This window comes from Sciurus vulgaris, assembly GCF_902686455.1.
Source record: "Sciurus vulgaris genome assembly, chromosome: 17".
Taxonomy (NCBI): Eukaryota; Metazoa; Chordata; class Mammalia; order Rodentia; family Sciuridae; genus Sciurus; species Sciurus vulgaris.
In genome coordinates this window covers 49,030,492-49,050,529 of record NC_136478.1, presented here as the reverse complement: position 1 = coordinate 49,050,529, position 20,038 = coordinate 49,030,492, and the positions used below count along the sequence as shown (strand labels likewise).

Sequence of the window (20,038 nt, the reverse complement as noted above, 5' to 3'; positions counted from 1 at the left end):
TTCCACCTCTCTATAGTTTTGTCATTTCAGGAATGTTACTTAAGTGGAATCAGACAGTGTGTGACCTTTTGAAATTGGCTTTCAACATACTGGTCTTGAGATCTAAGTTGCTATGTGTATCAACAGTTTGTTCCTTTTTAATGCCGAGTAGTATCCAAATATTTGTATGATTTACAGGGTTTTTAAAAAAAATTTATTGAGACTTGTTTTGTGGCCTAACATCATCTATCTTGGAGAACATTCCATGTATACTTGAGAAGAATGTGCATTCTATTGTTGGGTGGAACATTCCATAGATGTCTGTTAGGTCTGGTTTGTAGTATTGTTCAAGTTCTCTATTCCCTTACTGGTTTTCTGTCCAGTTGCTGTATCCATTAGTGAAAGTGGAGTGTTGAAGACTTCAATTACTGTTGGACTGTCTATTTTGCCTTCAATTCTGTTTGTATTTGCTTCATGTACTTTGGGGCTCCATTGCTAAGTGCATAGGTTTATAATTGTTATTTGTTCTCCATGAATTGACCCTTTGATCCTTAAGTAATGTTCTTTGTCTTTGAAAATAATGATTGAAGGTTTATTTTGTTTGATATGCATAGCTACCCCAACTCTCTTTTGGCTACTCTTTTATAGAATATCTTTTTGCATCTGTTTGCTTTCATTTTGTATCTTTTAATTTAAAGAAAGTTTCTTATAGATGGCATATAGTTGAATCATTTAAAAAATCTGTTTTAAAATCCATTCTGCTACTTTCTTCCTTTTAATTAGAAAGTTTAATCCATTCACATTTAATGTAATTACTAATGAAGAATGTGTTTCTATCCTTTTAGTATTTGTTTTCCAAGTTTTACTGTTTTTGTTCCATAATTCCTCCATTATTGTCTCCTTATTGTGTTAGATGTATATTTTTCATTTCTTTTTTTGGTACTAGAGGTTGAACCCAAGCGTGCTTAATCACTGAGCCACATCCAGACCCTTTTATTTTTTACTTTGAAGCAGGGTCTCACTGAGTTGCTTAGCGCCTTGTTTAGTTGTTGAGGCTGGGGATGTAGCTCAGTGGTAGAGCATATGCTTACTATGTATGAGGCCCTAAGTTCAATGCCCAGCATCAAAACAAACAAACAAACAAACAAGATTCTTTTCCAAGAGTTGAATTATGTGTCTCAATGTAGATCTCTTGAATTTATCCTATTTGGGATTTGAGGAGTTTCTTGGGCAACCTATATATAGGTTCACATTTTTTATCAAATTTTGGAACTTTTTAGTCATTAGTTCTTCAAATATTCTTTCTCCCCTTTTTATGTCTGAGAAGCTTCTGGGTATCCTTTATCTATTCGTAAAACAAATACATATGTATATATTCTTAGGATTGATAATATCCATTAGGTCTCTGAAGGTCTGTTTTTTACTTTTACTTTTTTTTCCTGCTTCTAAAACTAGATGATTTCAGTTGTCCTGTCTTCAAATTTGCTGATTTTTTTTCTTCCATCTGCTCAGATCTGCTGTTGAACCCCTCTAGAGAATTTTTCATTTTGGTTATTGGACTTTTCAACTATAGACTCCTCAGTTCCTGTTAAAATCTTCCAGCTCTTTATTGATATTCTCTATTGACAGAGTCATCAATCTCAGTCTTTAGTTTTTTTCATACGTGGTTTCTTTGATCTCACTGAACACATTTAAGACAGCTGATTTAAAACTTTTGTCTGGGGGCTGGGTTGTAGCTCAATGGTAGAGCACTTGCCTAGCACATGTGAAGTACTGGGTTTGATTCTCAGCACCACATAAAAAAATAAAATAAAATAAAGGTATTGTGTCCATCTATAACTAAAAAATCTTTAAAAAACCTTTTTTCTAATAAGCCTAATTACTGTGTTTTTTCAGTTTCTATTAATATTTCACACATGCTTGCTTGCATGCCTGATAATTTGTGTGTGTGTGTGCACGCTGCATGCACATAAAATTGAACATGTTGAATATTACTATATGGCAACCATAGAAATTAAGTCATCCATCCCCATAGTGTTTGTTGGCATTGCTGGTTGTAGTTTAAGTGACTTTTTTGAACTAATGTTCAGAGTCTGTATTCTTTGTTGTGTGTGAACACTGAAATCTCTGTTCCATTAACTTGCTGCTCAGCTAGGGCTAACTTAAATGCCTAAAATAAAACAAAAACTTCCAGGGCTTGGATTATAGCTCAGTGGTAGAGCACTTGCCTAACGCATGTGAGGCACTGGGTTTGATCCTCAGCACCACATAAAAAAAATATATAAAAATACATTAAAAAAAAAACAACTCCCAGTCTTTGCAGATAGGCTGTGTGTTGGGGCATACCTTCAATCCTCAACCAGTTTAAAATTCTGACTTAAGCCTTTACTTTCTGCTCGTACAGAACCTGAAGGTCCAGAGTAAGAAGTTACGGCCATCTCATTTTTTTTCTAAGTATATGCTCAGCCCTGCGTACTCATGTTTACTTCTAAATTCCTAGGAATATTTGGGAGCTTTTAAAAGCTCTTATTCCCCAAAGTATCTCTTTCAGTTGTAATCTCCTGTATGCATTAAGGGATATCAACTTCTCACTGAACAGAGTTTTGTTTACACCCCAAAATTCTAACACCCAGACATTTCATTAATACTCCTTCCTCACCCTACCTCCCAGTATTGAGGACTGAACCAAGAAGAACTCTACTACTGAGCTTATTCCTATCCCTTTTTACTTTTTATTTTGAGAAAGGTTCTTGCTAAGTTACCCAGACTGGCCTTGAACCTGTGATCCTTCTGCCTCGGCTTCTGGAATAGCTGGGACTGTAGACATGTGCACCATGCCTGGCATTACCAGTTCTTTGAATGATGTATAGTTTACATTTTGACCTCAGTTTAATTCATGACTGATATCATACAAAGGTGATTGTAAGTTCTCAAGAGAAGGTACAAATAACTACCCAATTACTTTCTTATTGCAAATAAAATAATGTACCCTAATAATAGAGAGACCTGGACATCACTATCTTAGCCAGTGATCAAATTTAGCATCATTAATAAAGGGATAGCCTGACACCAAATGCCTCCTGTGCGTATAAACCATGCTATACCTGTGAACTGTTCTTGATAAAAATGTTTAACTAGAATAAAATTGAGCATCTACTTAAGTTCTATTTTGGAGAGAGAGGAACAAGATGAACAGTATTATGAGGAAATAAATTAGACAAACCTAGAACCCAGAATATTCTAAGACAACTGGGACTCTTCAAAAAGCCAGTATCACGAAAATAGGATGGGGAGGGGAACTATTCAGATTAAAAATGACAGGAAGAGCAGATGTATCAAATGCATCATCCTGGAGAATGAATCTTATTAAATGTCTATCAAAATATTCTCTTGGAACAATTCTGGAAATTTCAATATTGACTGGATATTACAAGATACTATGGAATTATTAATTTTTAAGCTGTGATTATAGTATTTTGGTTACACCTAATACCCTTTTAGGAAATATTGATTATTTAGCAGTAAAGTGATAAGATGTTTATAACACACTCATATATGCTACATCTGTGTGTGTGTGTAGTTGAGTTTGGTGATACACACCTGTAATCCCAGTGATCCAGGAGGCTGAGGCAGGAGGACTGCAAGCTTAAGATCAACCTCAGTAACTTAGAAGGCTCCAAGCAATTTAGTGAGACCTTGTCTCAAAAAATACAAAAGATTGGGGATGTAGTTCAGTGGTAAAGTGTGCCTAGGTTCAATCCCCAGTACCAAAATAAATAAATAAAAAATGTATGTTTATATATATGTGTGTCTCAGGAAAAATAGCAAATATGCAAAGCACAGATTTTCAAATCTAGCCAGTGGGTGAAATGGGTGTCATAACAGAATGTACTGTTTTTCCCACTAATTCCTCACTGTATCTTCCCATGGTTGAAAGAAGAGGGAAGAGAAATATCTAGCTTTGGGGGATGTTCTTATCAGGAAAATACTCCCATTTGTGAAGGTTATACCCTCATGACCTAATTACCACAAAGGCCCCACTTCCACACACCTTCTCATTGGGATTACATATCCTATGTGGATTCTGAAGATTTAGTCCACAGCAGATTTTTATCAGAGATGGACTTCCCAAAACATAGCAAGTGTTGAATGATTTTTCTATGTTTATTTTCTCCACTTTTTCTTTCTATTAAATTCACTAAGAGTAATGCTGATAATAATAACAACGATAATATCCAGTATTAATTGGAAACAGCTTGGGGCCAGACAATTTTCACAGTATCACATAGGTTAGAGTATACTGTATAACCATTATCGATGATGTATAAACCACTAGCCACATTTTTAGGTAGGTATCATTTTACAACAGAGGCAACAAGACCTACATGTTTTGTTTGATATCACACAGGTATTAGAGTAGTGGAGAGGCAATGATGATAGTACATCATTGCTAAAAACACTTTTCCACAATTGTCACATCAACAGGTTTATTTTCTAGTACGAATTCCTTTAAGTTGAACAAGGACTGAGAGGTATTAGAAGGCTCTTAAATATTTATTAAGTTAACACATCTAAAGAAAGATTGGCACACGGACAGAATTTCTGTCTATCTTTGATATTCTAATAAACAGAGCATGCATGGAAAGGCATTCTTAAATTAAGTTACATTATGGGTTCTCTGATGCTGATAAAGGTGTGACCGCTGTCTGAAGGCCTTCTTACACACCTTACACTCATAGGGTTTCTCACCAGTATGAATTCGCTGATGTTCAATAAGGTGCGAATTAAGTCTGAAGGCTTTTCCACATTCTTTACACCCATAGGGTTTCTCACCAGTGTGAATTCTCTGATGTATTCTAAGGTCTCCACTGCGACTAAAGGCCTTCTCACATTCCTTACATTTGAAGGGTTTTACACCAGTGTGAATTTTCAGATGCTGAGTGTACTGACCACGCCAACTAAAAGACTTCCCACATTCTTTACATTCATAGGGTTTTACACCCGAATGAATTTTCAGATGTTCTTTAAGATTTCCTCTACGAATAAAAGCCTTTCCACATTCTTTGCATTTATAGGGCTTTTCCCCAGTATGAATTCTCTCATGTTCACTCAGGTAGAAACCAAATCTGAAGGTCTTCCCACATTTTACACACTTGTAGGGTTTCAAGTCAGTATGAAATTTCTTATGGAGGCTCACTTGAGAGCGCCCTCTGAAAGTCTTCCCACATTCCTTACATTCATAGGGCTTTATGCCAGAATGAATTCTCTGATGTTCAGTAAGGGCTGAACGGAGCATAAAGGCCTTCCCGCAGTCCTTACATTTATGTGGTTTCTCACCCGTATGAATTCTGTGGTGTACTCTAAGGTCACCATTATAACCAAAAGCCTTCCCGCACACCTCACATTCAAAGGGTTTTACACCACTGTGAATCGTTTCGTGCCGATTAAGCTGTCCACGGACATTAAAGCTTTTCCCACATTGCTTACATTCGTGAGGTTTCTTACCAGTATGTATTTTTTTGTGTTCAGTGAGGTATAAACTAAGTCTAAAGGACTTCCCACATTCCTTACATTCATAGGGTTTTAAACTGGTATGAATTTTCTGATGACGGGTAAGTTGTCCACATACAGTAAAAGTTTTCCCACATTCCTTACATTTATAGGGTTTCTCCCCTGTGTGGGTTTTCTGATGTTCTGTAAGGTAGAAATTAAGTCTGAAAGTCTTTCCACATTCCTTACATTCATAACACTTCTCACCAGCATGCTCTTTCTCATGCTGAGAAAGTTCTGAACAACTACTAAATCTTTTCTTGCATTTCTTACATCTATAGGGTTTTTCACCAGTATGAAATTTCTGATGTCGACTGAATTGTGAGAAAAGAGTAAAGATTTGGCCACATTCTTGACATTCATAGGGTTTCTCACCACTATGAAATTTCTGATGCAGAATAAGCTGATAATGATGACCAAAGTACTTGCCACATTGTTTACATTTATAGACCTTTTCACCACTATGAATTTTCTGATGTAGATTAAGTTGGGAGACACTACTCAAAGTTTCCCCACACTCTGGACAATCATGCTTTTCCTCAGTATGATTTTTCTCACTTTGAACCACATTAGCGCCAGAACTAAGGTTTTTCCCCTGTTCCCTATCTTCACTAGTATTCCCACTACTAGAGGTTTTCTGATTCGAAGATGGATGCTTTCTCTCTGTTGGCCTTTTCTTATAGGTGCTTTTCATTTGCCTGAGGAACCTTTCTTGAGGTCCCTGTTGGCCCTTCAACTCACTTTTGCTCTGCGACTCATTTCTCAAGGTGGATCCTTTAGGACCAGCGGTTTTTCTTCTTTCCGTCGTCTCCGATTTGGAAGAACTGGCTTCATCAGCTTCCTTTCCTGAAGGTAATTTCTTGGTCTTATATCTGGAGAACAAACCTGAAAGAAAACAAAAAAAGTAAACAAAAACTATTTTTCCCTCTAGTCGGAAAAACATAAAAGCTTCCATCTTCAAAATAGTAGACACACGTAAAAGTAATTCTCATTAGAAGTAAATGGCTTGGACTGGGGTTGTGGCTCAGTAGTGCAGCATTTGACTCTCATGCACGGGGCACTGGGTTTGATTCTCAGCACCACCTAAATAAACAAAATAAAGATACTGTGTCCATCTACAACTAAACATTTTAAAAAAGAAGTAAATGACTTAAGAACTTTACAATATGGTATAGTTCTTTAATTTGAAAGCAGGCCATATGAGTTTGAAGAATGACAGATTATATACAATTGTGGTGATGTGGCAAATAGTTGACGTCAATGGTTATGTGATTTCTGTGTGGATCAGGATCATCTAGGGAATTATTACAAATACTGCTATTCTGGTACCACTCCAAGCTGTGAATCAAATCTACAGGAGAGGCTAGCTATTTGAATTTTTTTGTTTCCTTAGTTCAGGGGATTGAACCTGTGAGCCTTTTACCACTGAGCTATCCCTCCAGACCTTTTTATTTTTCATTTCATGACAGGGTCTCACTAAGTTGCTGAGGCTGGCCTTGAACTTGAGATTCTTATGCCTCAGTTTCCCAAATTGCTGGGATTACAGCATGTGCTACCATGCTCAGCTATGTGAATTTTTAATAACACTACTAGATGATTCTGATATAGATAAAGTTTGAGAATCTCCATTTAACAATTTTGTTTTCTCTTTCTCTCAGAATAAATTCCAAACATGTTACCACTGAATATAATAAGGCCTTTGATTTATCTGAAGACCTCTTTCAAAGATAACATCCTCTTTACCTCCCTTATATGACACTTGGTTCTACTAATCAGCTCCCAGATTATGCTATAATCTTTCCTATTTCACACAGCTTTCCACAGCTATTGCATCTCCTAAAAATCCATGCTGGACTCTATGAAAGGCTGACTCCTCCCTACTTTTCAGTCTTAGTTCAAACATCTCAGAAAGGCTGGCCCTGCTGGTTGTCAGTCAGTTCATGTTCTTTATTCTCAATTCCAGCATCATGTTCTTTCCTTCCTTTCACAATGTTCAAATGTATGTTAAATATTTATTATTTTTATTTTCCAAAAGCACTGTTTTTATTCATACACAGTCCTAACCACTTGAGTAGTAGGAGTGGGAGAGGCTCCTTTTTCAATCCAGGGCCTCCATAATGTTGGTTTGTTGTTACCAAACACACAGACAAGTGGCATCATGGATTTTGTAAACTAATTACAATGTCTAGTCTCTCTCTGCCAGAGCGACAAGGTGAGCATCAATCTCTGCTTCCATAAGAATCCTGAATTTAGGATTTTCAACTATAACAACTCCAACTTCTATTTCTAAAGGTTTGAAATCAATTGCTAGAACAGTAGACAGACACATAACTGCAGTTTCTACTCTCTGTTCAAATGTCCAATCACATTTCTTCTTCAACTCATTTCCCCAAGGAAGCTGGTTGACTCAGGTTGTAACCTTCAGGATCACGCCTGTTACACCTGAGGGCCTCGTTCTTCATCTGTACCGACTAGAGTCATACAACAACCAAATGGCCATTCTGTTTGTAGACCCGAGAAAGATCAGCGATTCTTTTGCACACCATGTCCATAGGAATCTCATAGCCAAACTGTATCTCCAAATAGCTGCCTCATCGCTGCCCTTTGTACCTAGGATCTGCTGTCAGCTGTCACATGACCAACATTGTCAGTTATCTCGAATAAGTGAGTCACTGTACTGGAATCCAATCATTTGTCAGGTACTTTCTTCTGTGTGACATCACTGCACAGTCCTTCCCCCTGATAGCTTCTGATGTAAGACCACTCTGGTTTATAGCCTTAAAAGCATATTCTACTTGGTAAAGTTGGCTCTTGGGAAAAAAATGGTAGTGTGCTGGTCAAAACCAGCGCTGGAACCATGAGACATGTTGGGGCACCCACTACTTCAAACACAGTCTCCAATTTATTTTTTTCTCTTTGCTCTTTTGTTTATTTTCTGATCCCAAAAATTTCCCAAAGGAAGATGTAATCCTATTTCATTTAACTGAATAACAGCCTCTAGATATAAACCAGGTATTAAATAATTAACTGTAGAATAAATTAACCATTATCTTAAGGAAAGGAGATTATTATGATACTTGAAGTAAATATCACCAAGATAAGTCATTGTGTAAGACCACTAAATATCATAATATCACTTACTTTCTGTAATTTTGAAACGATTACAAATATTTCTCCCTGCCTCTAATCTCTCCTACTTCACTACAGTGATTAATGCACTCTTTCCTACCTTACTTCCTTTATAAATCAGAGATATCCATTAGAAAGGATATGTTGGGCTGTGGTTGTGGCTCAGTGGTACAGCGCTTACCTAGCATGTGTGAGGCACTGGGATCAAGCCTCAGCACCACATAAAAATAAATAAATAAAATAAAGTTCTATTGACAACTAAAAAAGTATTTTTTTAAAAAAGATACATTGATTGCAATCCAGATAAGAAAAAAGTCTAAGAATAATCTAAATATTGGATGTTAAGCTTAATCTAAAGTGGTGAAAGAATTTTCTGGGATTAGAGTATGGTAAATATAAAAGAGAGAGAAAGAGAGAGAGGGAGAGAGAGAGAAGGAGAAAAAGAAGGAGGAGGAGGAGAAGAAAAATATAACTGTCTCTGAACATTAATGAAATAAAAACTGGAATAAATGATAACAGCAGAAAAATCAAAAGTTCTTATATACAAGGTACTTAACTTAGTAACTGTTGGTTCAATAAGGAAGTGCAAATTAAAATATCAGAATTTATAGAAAAGTCTTATGATAAAAAGACCATATTAGAATATCTGTAACAGCTTATATTAATATAAGTGTAAGAGTGAAAAAATGAATTAAGTGTCCTCATAAAGTCAGAAAAAGAAGAAAGTCAACCAGAGGAAAACAAAAGAAAGGAACAAAGGCAAAATGAAATGATAAAAAGAAGAAACCCAGAAAGGTGGAGTGAATACACAAACTAGAAAGTTTATCCTTAAAAAAAGATAATAAAATCAGCAAGCGCTGGGTGTTGTGGTGCATTGGGCATAAACTCAGCTCCTTGGGAGGCTGAGGAAGGAGGATCACAAGTTAAGTCTGAGGCAAGTCTGGGCAACTCAGCCAGACCCTGTCTCAAATAAAATAAAATGGCTGGAAAAATATGTAAATAAAAATAAATGAAAGGGCTAGACTGTAGCTCAATGGTAGTGGCCCTGGGTTCAATTCACGGTATTAAAAAAAAATCAGTAGCAGAAACAAAATACTAGCTTACCTAATTGCGGAGAAAAAAAGAAAAAGAAAAAGAAGTTAAAAAAATGACAAAGGGAAAACTAACCAGAGAGTACTTTTTTTTTTAATTGAGGAAGATAGTTTTGCAAATAAATATAAAAATAGATGAAATGAACAGTTTTCTAGAAGAACTGTTCAAAACCAACCCTAGATGAGATTACATCTAAATAGATTAATTTTGCTAGAAAAATAAGAGAAGGGACTGGGGAGATAGCTCAGCTGGTAGAGTACTTGCCTTGCAAGCACAAGGCCCTGAGTTTGATCCCCAGTACCACAAAAAAAAAAAAAAAAAAAAAAAAAAAAAAAAAAAAAAAAAAAAAGAGAGAGAGAGAGAGAGAGAGAGAGAAGGCTGTCAGAGAATGATCTCTCAGAAAAGCTAAAAGTAATGAACATGCCTAACTCCCAAGTTGTGGTCTCTAAAGATTATTCCCCACCAATATCAACCTGGGCCTGCTGGAGAACTCAGATTCCTGATCTGAAGGAGGGAAGGTGTGAGGTGTGAGGTAACTCCAGGATTTCTGTGTCAACATGCAAGGAAGACTGCAAATATTAGTAAGTAACGGCAAAAGGACAGAGGTCACAGCTTAAGGAGCTGGGCTGACAACAGTGGAATTAAAGAGAAGATTATAATTTACTGAAACATATTTCATCAATGAATATCAGTGAATTTTAGTCTTACTAAATTGCCAAGGCTGGCCTCAAACTTGTGATCCTCCTGCCTCAGCCTCTCAATTAACTGTAATTAAGGCCTATGTCACTGTTTCTGTAATCAGGAACAGGATTACAGTTGGTACCACTCAGCTAATAGTACTTTTCTTATAGCTGTTATGAAAACTGCCTGAGCTATGTAGATTAAGTGCTTTGAACAACATGTGGTCCAGAGTTGACAACTGGAAAATGCTATTATGATCCATTGCTGGTCAACAGAAAATAAAAAGTAAACAAGCTATTGAAGTTCAGGTAACCTGAATACCAATATTAAAAACATATTTAACACCTTTTTACTTCAAACACACAACTCTTCTTTCCACCTTCCCAATTCCTAGCTGATGATTTCTCTTACTCTAATAAAAACAGGGGGCTGGGGTTGTAGCTCAGTGGTAGAGTGCTTGCCTAGCACATGTGAGGCACTTTGTTCAATCCTCAGCATTGCATAAAAATAAATGAATAAAAGTAGAGGTATTTATTAAAAGGAAAACCTTCCCTCTGTCACATCAGCTCACCTGTATCCATATTGTATTTATAATTCTCTTAATTCTTCTTACGCACTGGATCCTACACCTCCCCAGTTTCCATCATAATCCTTCCTCCTGCCTCAATATGTTTTTCTTTCTATAGAATCATCCTCATCTTAAAATTGACTCATCATACCCCACATCCCTTCTAGCTTTTAAGCCTACCTCTAGTTCTTTTCCTGACAAAAATCTCCATTAAATGAATTTTCTGTCTCATCATCACCCGTGCCTCACTTCCTGTTCTGAGTCATACCTAGCAAATTTTCATCCTCAGGTGCTACTAAAACCTTATCCTCCTGCCACACCCTGTGGGTGGTTCTCAGTTCAGTCCACCTGTAGATGACTGTTCCCTCCTGAAACATTTTCCTCATCTGTTTCATAGCACCACTCTCTTCAGGTCTATGTGGTCACAATCTACTTCTGCCTCTTCTTCCTTCTCTAAATAGAGGGCCTCCATCTTCTCTGTCTCTTCTGGCCTCCTGGCCTCCTTTAGCACTCATTCCCTAGGGGAGCACTCATTCCCTAGGGGAGGGGTCAGTAGATTTTTCTGTAAAGGGCCAAACAGTAAAAATTTCAGGCTCTGTGGGCCTCAACTACTCTTATCTGCCATAGACAATATGTAAATAAATAGCCATGGCTATGTTCCAATAATACTTATTTATAAAAGCAGGTGATAGGTTATATCAGCCCTAAGTATCTCATCTAGTCCCATGGTTGGACACCCAAATTTATATAACTAATCCTAACTTCTCCCTAAGTGCTAAACTTGCTTTTTCAGATGGCTGCGTAACATCTCATCCTTGATGACAAATAGGCATTTTGTGTGTATCTGTGTGTGTGTGTGTGTGTGTGTGTGTGTGTATGTGTGTGTGTGTGTTACTGGAGATTGAAACCAGGGCTTTACACATACTAGGCAAGAGCTCTACCACTGAGCCACATCCCCAACCCACAAATAGGCATCTTAATAATTACACAGTTGCCTTCAGTATCTGCGGGTTCTGTATCCATGGATTCAAGCAAATGCAGACTAAAATATTTGAAAAAAAATCGTACCAAATACATAGAGATCATTTTTTTCTTGTCATTATTCCCTAAACAATACAATGTAGGAATTATTTATGTAGGATTTTACATTGGGTTAGGTATTATAAGTAATCTAGAGATGACTTAAAGTATGGGAAGATATGTATAGATCATATGCAAATACTGTGCTGTTCTACACAGGGACTTGAACAGAGTTTGAGATCAGTGGGAAAACCTTTAACCAATCCTCCATGGACACTGAGGGATGACTGGATATCTAAAACGGGACCCTATTCCCATCCTCCAAACCACCTTTCCTGTCTGCCCAGATCAGCTGGATCCTAGTCATCTTTTTTTACGTATACCTCATGGCAGGTCTATTAGCTCTGCTTTCAAAGCACAAGATGAATACATCTCCCTTCACCACCACCATCCTAATCCAAGTTACCATCACTGCTATGACTAGTGACCTCTGAAACAGTTTGTTCACTGACCTTTCTACTTCCAGTCTTGCCCCCTTTAGTGTATTCTCCACATAGTATCTATTGTCATCATTTAAAAACATATATGAGATTATAGCATTCAATCATTCTTTGAAAAGAAAAATCCAAATTTCCCACTGTGAAAAGCAATGCAAAAAAAAAAAAACCCAAAATTAAGATTTGGCTCATGCTCAACTTTAAACTCTTATTTAGTATTCTTCCCCCTCTAAATCTGCTTTGAGCTTTTTGCTGTTTAGCAAACACACAAATCTCATTGCCCCTTCCACATGAAATGATTTTTCTTCCAGAATTCAGAGGACATGAGCCCTTATTACTTGTCTCTGCACAAATATCCCCTCCTTAGAAAAACTTCGCTGTGTCCCAGGCCCAACTCCATCACCCCACCCTTCACACTTTCCCTTCATATCATGCATTGTTAGTTCGCGTTATATTATCTGTTCCCTGGTTTACAGTTTACTGCGTGTCTCCCATTCTACAATGTCAACTTCATTAATGTAGGGAGGTTTTAGCTTGTTCAACAAAATACAAATAATAGTTGGCACACTGCCTGGCTCAGAGAAGGCAATCAGTGAATATGTACGGAATAGGTAAAGGAATGAACTTTAGGAATTGGAAACAAGTTTAAGAATCAACGCAGGAAAAGAAATATGGAAAACAACTGGTTGCACTGAGAAAGAGTGCAATTCGAATTTGCTTTTGAATTTTTTAAATTACTGCTTTATAGTTATACATAATAGTGGGGTTCATTTTGACATATTCAGAAATGCATATGAGTTTGCTCCGTTTCAATTCCTAGTACTTCCTCTTTCCTTCCCTTCTTCCCTCTTGACAATCCCTTATTGAAACGAGAGGGTAATGAGAAGAGAAAAAAACAGACAGTGATAACTGAGAAAGCACTAAAAGTTCTTTTGGCTAAGAAAACCCGTTTTCTTCCCCGTCTTAGCCCTTACAACGTGCAAACCTGCACCTGCGCCTTGACAGCTGGCCTGTGTAGGCCTGCGCCGGCTGAGCCCTTACTTACCCGCACACCGTCTTCCTTGCACATCTCCCAACACGATGAATGGCTCTTTGCCTTGCTCCAGTAAGGTGATCACTTCCGGCTTTGAGGCAGAATATCCTGATTACGAGAAAGAAATACAACAAGATACAAAAGTGATATGATATGCCAAGTTCAAAAACATTTTAAGACTTGATTAAACTTACAATAAAAGATGGATCAGTCAACATAATATCAATAAGTACTTCAGAGAAAACTAACATTAAAGAATATTCTAATTAGGGTTACCTCAGGATCCTAGAGCATAAAGAGACTTGATGGGCAGGGAAAAAGTCCCATTTTGGAACTAAAACTCCTGCAGGCTCACTCTGTTGAGAGTTAGGGATTGAGCACAGACTCTGGAGCCAGACTATGGGGGTTCAGATTCTGCTCTGCCATCTACTGACCAACGATTATAAGCAAATTGCTTAAATTCTCTGGGCCTTAGGTTTCTCAATTGTAAAATGAAAATAAAAGTTGTACTATTTCATGGCTAATATTTAGAACAGCATCTGGTATATGGTAAGCACTGTTAGTTATTAGTATTTTGTTGATACAAAATTATTTGGAGCAAAAAAAGCTAGCTTCCTCAAATAATTTGAAGTTTTTTTTTTTTTTTTTTTTTTTTTTTTTTTTTTTTTTTTTTTTTTTTACTATTTTGTTTCAGTTGTAGGTGGACATAATACCTTTATTTTATTTTTATGTGGTGCCGAGGATCAAACTCAGGGCTTCAAAGCATGCTAGCTGAGTGCTCCACCACTGAGCCACAACCCCAGCCCCTAATTTGAAGTTCTTGATAAGATATTTAAAGCTAAGTGCTAAGTTAGTGGAAATTTTAATTTTCAATCCCAAGGTGTTTGTTGTGAGAAACAGAATGCATTCACTTCAATTTCAAATACATTTTATTAATTTATGACATAAAAGTTGTGACCCTGGGTGGGACTGTTATCCTGCCAAACGGAACATCCATAAGCAATTCAAAGCTTAAATTCAATGTGAAACCTGATTTATTTGAAATTGACTTTGGAATAAATATCCCATAATTCAAATCTAGTCCCTTAGTCATCACAAAAGATGGATTAAGGAAATAGTTCATGAAGATCGCTGTAGTATGGTGAAATGCTATTTACAAACCAATACAGTTAATTCCTTGAGGAACAGGGGAGAAATTCAGTTGCTTTCTTAAAAAACAGTCCTAAAGGGCTAGCAGTATAGCTTAGTGGTAAAGTATGAGTTTAGTAGGATGAGGCCCTCAGTTTAATCCTCAGTACCACAAACGAATGTACTGAATTCATTGAAGAGAAAGCTATTATTTCAGAGAGCTGTGTTTAAATTATTTGAGGTAAATGGCCTTACCCAGTGAGACCAAGTTGCTATAATTCTCCAGCATCACATCTCTGTACAAGTCCCTCTGAGCAGCATTCAGGCACTTCCACTCTCTTTGAGAGAAGACTACAGACACATCACTGAACTTCACTAGTTTCTGAAACCAGAAGCCAACATGTTACTGGTGAATGCATTCTTGAGGAAAAAGAGGAGATTAGAGATTTCACTGCAGCAAGTAGGGGACTATACGAAATAAAGGCTAGGGCTGAAAGCCTATGACAAAGTAGGAGACAGGAATGACACGGTGTTCTCAAGTAGAATGGTCTTATTTTCCTGAAGAATCTAGTTGCTGCATGCAAAATTTCCTATATAGTATGGGATCTTTAATTACTCAAACATTTCTGAAAACAAATAAATGTTTCCCGATTAAACAGCTGATATAAGCAAATCCATCCTTTTTTCCTTTAATTAAAATTTTATAGATTTTTTTAAATGCTGTATAAAATCTCTCCTAGAATAATGGGTTTGTATAAAATTAAAGAATTTTTAAAATATTCAGCTTAATCTTTATGTCATTCTATTCTATTTTTTTCCTTATTTGGACAATTGTATTATAAATTTTGTTCATTCATTCATTTGAGACAGAGTCTCACTATGTTGACTAGGCTGATCTGGACTTTGTGGCTTCAGGTGATCCTAACCATCTCTGTCTCCGAGCAGCTAGGATTACAGGCACTGTGCCCATCTTATAAATTATTTTAACCAGCTATATAATAATCAACCTGGCTGAAATTGTAGCTCAGTGGTAGAGCACTTGCCTAGCATGCTCAAGGCCCTGATTTCCATCCCTAGCACTGCAAAATAACAATAATAATAATTAATAAGAATAAAAATGCAATCTTATGAATATACCAAACTCAATCATAGAATCCAGAAACTAAGATATTTATATTAGATAATATAATCTCTAAGGTTTCTCTAATTATGGAAGAATAGAATGATCTAATATTTATGCCCCTGGGTGATTTTCTTATAAATACTGTACACGTTCTTTGTTCCTGAGATTCAGAATCTTTTTTTTTATTTTTTAAAGACTACTCTTTTAAAAGAATTTCACTTTTTCTTTTTTTTTAAACGTTATTTAGCTTCATATGTGGTGCTGAGGATTGAACTCAGTGCCTCATGCATGCTAGGCAAGTGCTCCACCACTGAGCCACAATCCCAGCCCCAAGATTCAGAATCTTGCTGTAGAATAAGCCAGGATCACACAGATGTCAAGACTAGCTCATGCCATTCAACCTCAAAAGGGCCCCTCTTATGGGTTTTCACCTCTCTGAGATTCCCAGGAAAGATCCTGATTGCTCCATACGTAGAACCCAACCACATAGTGAGAATGAGGCCAATCAACACTAAACTGCATTTTGCCTACAGACACAGATCCCTGGAAAACTTTAGTTTTCCCATGTGTCATCAGAGAAGCTTATCCTTCGTTTGATTACACTTCAGCTCTGATGAGGAATGGTCAAATACTTCCCTCTGGAGACTTCGTTTCTACCCCATTTGTGCTGCAGACAGAACGAATGCACAGCACATGCTGGATGATTTAGTCAGTGCTCAGATGAACATGGGTTAAAGACAGGGGCATATAAGAGGCACGGGAGCAATGGAGGATGAAAGAAATTCAGTTAAATAAGATGGTTCAGTATAAAGAATGAAAATTCTTTCCCATGATCCTAGAAGAGATCTCAAGAAGGAAAGACAGCTGCTTACATGAGCCATGGTTTTAGAATCACAAGAACTGGTCAGTTGTCCTCAGGGTTCTTCTAGAGAAGCAAAGTTCTGAGAAGCCTGAGTTGGGTGAGAAAAAAATGAAGCAATGAGAATAGGCTTGTTTCAAAGGCAACAAAAGGATGCAAATAATTTTTTCTTCTCCATTCTTGCTTGTAAACACCTGCACCCATACTTCCCTCACTTTCTCCCCCCATATTCTCCCTATCAAGGAAGTTGGGCTACTGTATAAGGATGGGCACAGAGCAGAGGCCCACCTGCATTAGAACTCATGATGGGGCTGGAGTCGTGGCCCAGTGGTAGAGCACTTGCCTAGCACATGTGAGGTACAGGGTTTGGTCCTCAGCACTGCATAAAAATAAATAAATAAAATAACAGTATTGTGTCCATCTACAACACACACACACACACACACACACACACGTAGGTATAAAGAACTCAACTAAAAATATATATGCATAAAGAACTCATGATCAGTACCTTCAGCAGGGAAGTTCTGGGCAATCCCCATTATGAGGATGCCGATCTAGGACTGAGACTGGGATGTTCAGAACCGCCCTCACTAGATTCTCCTCCCTTGATTCTCAATTCTAAAAAGGAACCACATAATCCAAAGCAGATGGCAGTTTTCCCCGCTTTAAGCCTTTCCTGCCCTCCCTAGACTTGAAGACAAAAGACACAGCCTGGGAGTCTGCAAACTATGGCCCATGAACCAAATCTGGTCTACATATAAATAAAATTTGAATGGAGCAGTCATGTCCATTTGTTTACTCTTGTCTATGGCTATTTTCAGAAAGCCCCAGCAACCATTTGACAGAGCTGTATGACTTATAAAGTCTAAAATATTTACTATTTGGTCCTTTATTGACAATGCATGACAGCCTATATTATTGCAAAATTATACTTCTGGGATCCCTACCCTCGCCTGAACTTGAACTACCAGAATTCTCAGAGCTTGCAATCCTCCTGCCTCATCCTCTCAAGCCGCTGGGATTACAGGCTTGTGCCACTATGCCCCGCCCATTGCCTACCCCTTTTAAAAATAATTTTATTCATTTTTTAATGTGGACCTGAGGATCAAAGCCAGTGCCTCGCATGTGCTTGGCAAGCAGCTCTGCCACTGAGCCACAACCCCAGCCTGCCATTGTCCTTTTTAACTGATGTGAAATTCATATAACTTAGAATTAGCTATTTAAAAGTGTAGAATTAAGTGGTGTATTCCCAATATTGTGTAACCATAACCTCTCTCTAGTTTCAAAACTTTATCATTGCCCCCTAAAAATACAACACTATCCATTAAATAATTATTACCCATTCCTCCTTCCCCCATTTTCTGGTAATCTACTTTTTGTCTCTATGGATTTGTCTACTGTATATGTTTATAAAAGGGATTATACAGGCTAGGGTTGTGGATCAGTGGTAGAGTGCTTGCCTAGCATGTGTCAGGCATTGGGCTGGATTATCAGCACTGTATATAAATAAATGAACAAAATAAAGGTCTATCAACATCTAAAAAATTTTTTTTAAAAAAGGGGTTATACAGCCAGGTGTGGGAAATATTTTTTTATCAGTAAAATACAGCTAACTGGTTTAAAAATTAGCTACCTATAATATCACAATTGTGATATTATATGTGTATTTTACTTGGTAGAAGTCAATGCCACATTCCTAAGTGTTCCTAGTTTGAAAGAGAAAAACACAAATTCCCAGTCTGGGAATTGGGAATAATTCAGCTTTATAGGCCCGGAAGAACAGCTAGCTAGTTCAATACATTATAATAAATCCATATAATGGATCATAGTTATTAAATGCTAAATTGCAGAACTGACTGTGAATATGGAAAAAAAATCAGTGTATCTTGTCAGGGATAAAATCAGTTTATAAAACATGATATACATTATAATATATATCAAATAGTCACAGAGACATCAATAGGTAGCAAAATGTATAGAAAGTTATACATCCATTACCATGCTTGTGTGTGAGTGTGTGTGTGCATATATATATATATATATTTTTTTTTTTTTTCAGTACTGGAGATTGAACTCCCAGCTTTGTGCTCTACCATTGAACCACATCCCCAGCTTTTTTTTTTTTTTTTTTTTTTTTTTGAGACAGAGTCTCACTAAGTTGCTTAGGACCTGCTAAGTTATTAAGGCTGGGCTTGAACTTACAATCTTTCTGCCTTAGCTTCCCGAGTCTCTGGGATTACAGGCATGTGCCACCACACCCTGCTTCATACTTGAACTTTTAATGAATTGCTTTTTGTACTTTTCTTCAGCTCCCAAAATGTAAACCAATTTTATAATTCCTACATCTGATTTTCTAGGCATGTTTTTCATACCTAGACAGGGCAAAAGTTTCCAAAAGATATCTTACACCAATTGATAATGGTCTTCCTGCAGGTTCCTGTTTATATCTTCCTGGTATGTGAGTTTGTTTCTAAAAGTCTTTTAAAAATACAGTTTACTGGAGATATGACTTACATAATATTTACCCACTTAAGTGCATTATTAATGATTTTTAGAAAATTTAAAGATCAAGTCACCATTACCATGATCTGACTTTAAAATATTTCATTACCACAAAATAAACCTCATACCATTTATAGTCACCTCCTGTTTTCAGTTCCACTTTCGAGCAATTACCAATTTACTTTCTTAGTTTCTTCTGGATATTCCACATAAATGGAACTGCACAATAGATAGCCTTTTGTGTCCTTCATTCATTACTCGGTATAATGGCTTTGAGGTTTGTCAATACTGTTGCATATGGTAGTACTTCACTCTTCTATATTACTGAATAGTATTCACTCAATGAATATACCACATTTGTTTGTCTAGTCACCCACTGATAGGATATTTGAGATGTTTCCACATTTGGGATATTATAATTAATGTTGATGCTGATATGTACAAACAGATTTTTGAGTGAATGTATGTTGCCTAGATAACTAGAAGTGTTAATGCTGGATAATATGGTCAATCTATGTTTACCATTTTAAGAAATTTCCATTCAAATTATCTGTACCACATTACCTTTCCACAAAACTATATGAAGGAGCCAGGTGCCGTGGTGCATGTATGTAATCCCAATGATTCGAGAGGCTGAGGCAGGAGGATAGCAAATTCAAGGCCAACTTCAGTTACTTAGCAAGACCCTGGTTCAAAATAAAACATAAAAAAGGGGCTTGGGATATAGTTCCATGGTAAAGACCCCCTGGGTTCAATTCCTAGAACTGAAAAAAAAAAAAAAAATTCATGCTCCCGTGCGCGCACACACGCACCCTCTCACACACGAAGGTTCCAGTTCCTACACATCCTTACTGTTTCTTAACTATAGCTCTTC

At 37.1% G+C, this 20,038-nt stretch overlaps 1 protein-coding gene and 1 pseudogene across 4 annotated transcripts in view; both read right to left on the bottom strand.

Annotated features, from left to right (window-relative positions):
• Positions 1-188: 188 nt before the first annotated feature.
• The window catches only part of LOC306649169 (uncharacterized protein), a 33,513-nt gene continuing 13,663 nt past the window's right edge, over positions 189-20,038 (bottom strand). For all 3 annotated transcript variants that reach the window (XM_079119936.1, XM_079119935.1, XM_079119937.1), the window contains 4 exons: positions 16,673-16,750; positions 14,933-15,059; positions 13,562-13,657; positions 189-6,414 (listed from right to left, as the gene is read on the bottom strand). In XM_079119936.1, coding sequence (XP_078976062.1) covers positions 4,637-6,414; positions 13,562-13,657; positions 14,933-15,059; positions 16,673-16,681 — 2,010 coding nt within the window. In that variant the 5' untranslated portion in view covers positions 16,682-16,750 and the 3' untranslated portion in view covers positions 189-4,636. The remainder of the gene's footprint in view (positions 6,415-13,561; positions 13,658-14,932; positions 15,060-16,672; positions 16,751-20,038) is intronic.
• LOC306649182 (proteasome subunit alpha type-6-like) lies at positions 7,279-8,742 on the bottom strand (annotated as a pseudogene). The gene has a single exon. The product of its transcript is annotated as a proteasome subunit alpha type-6-like (transcript).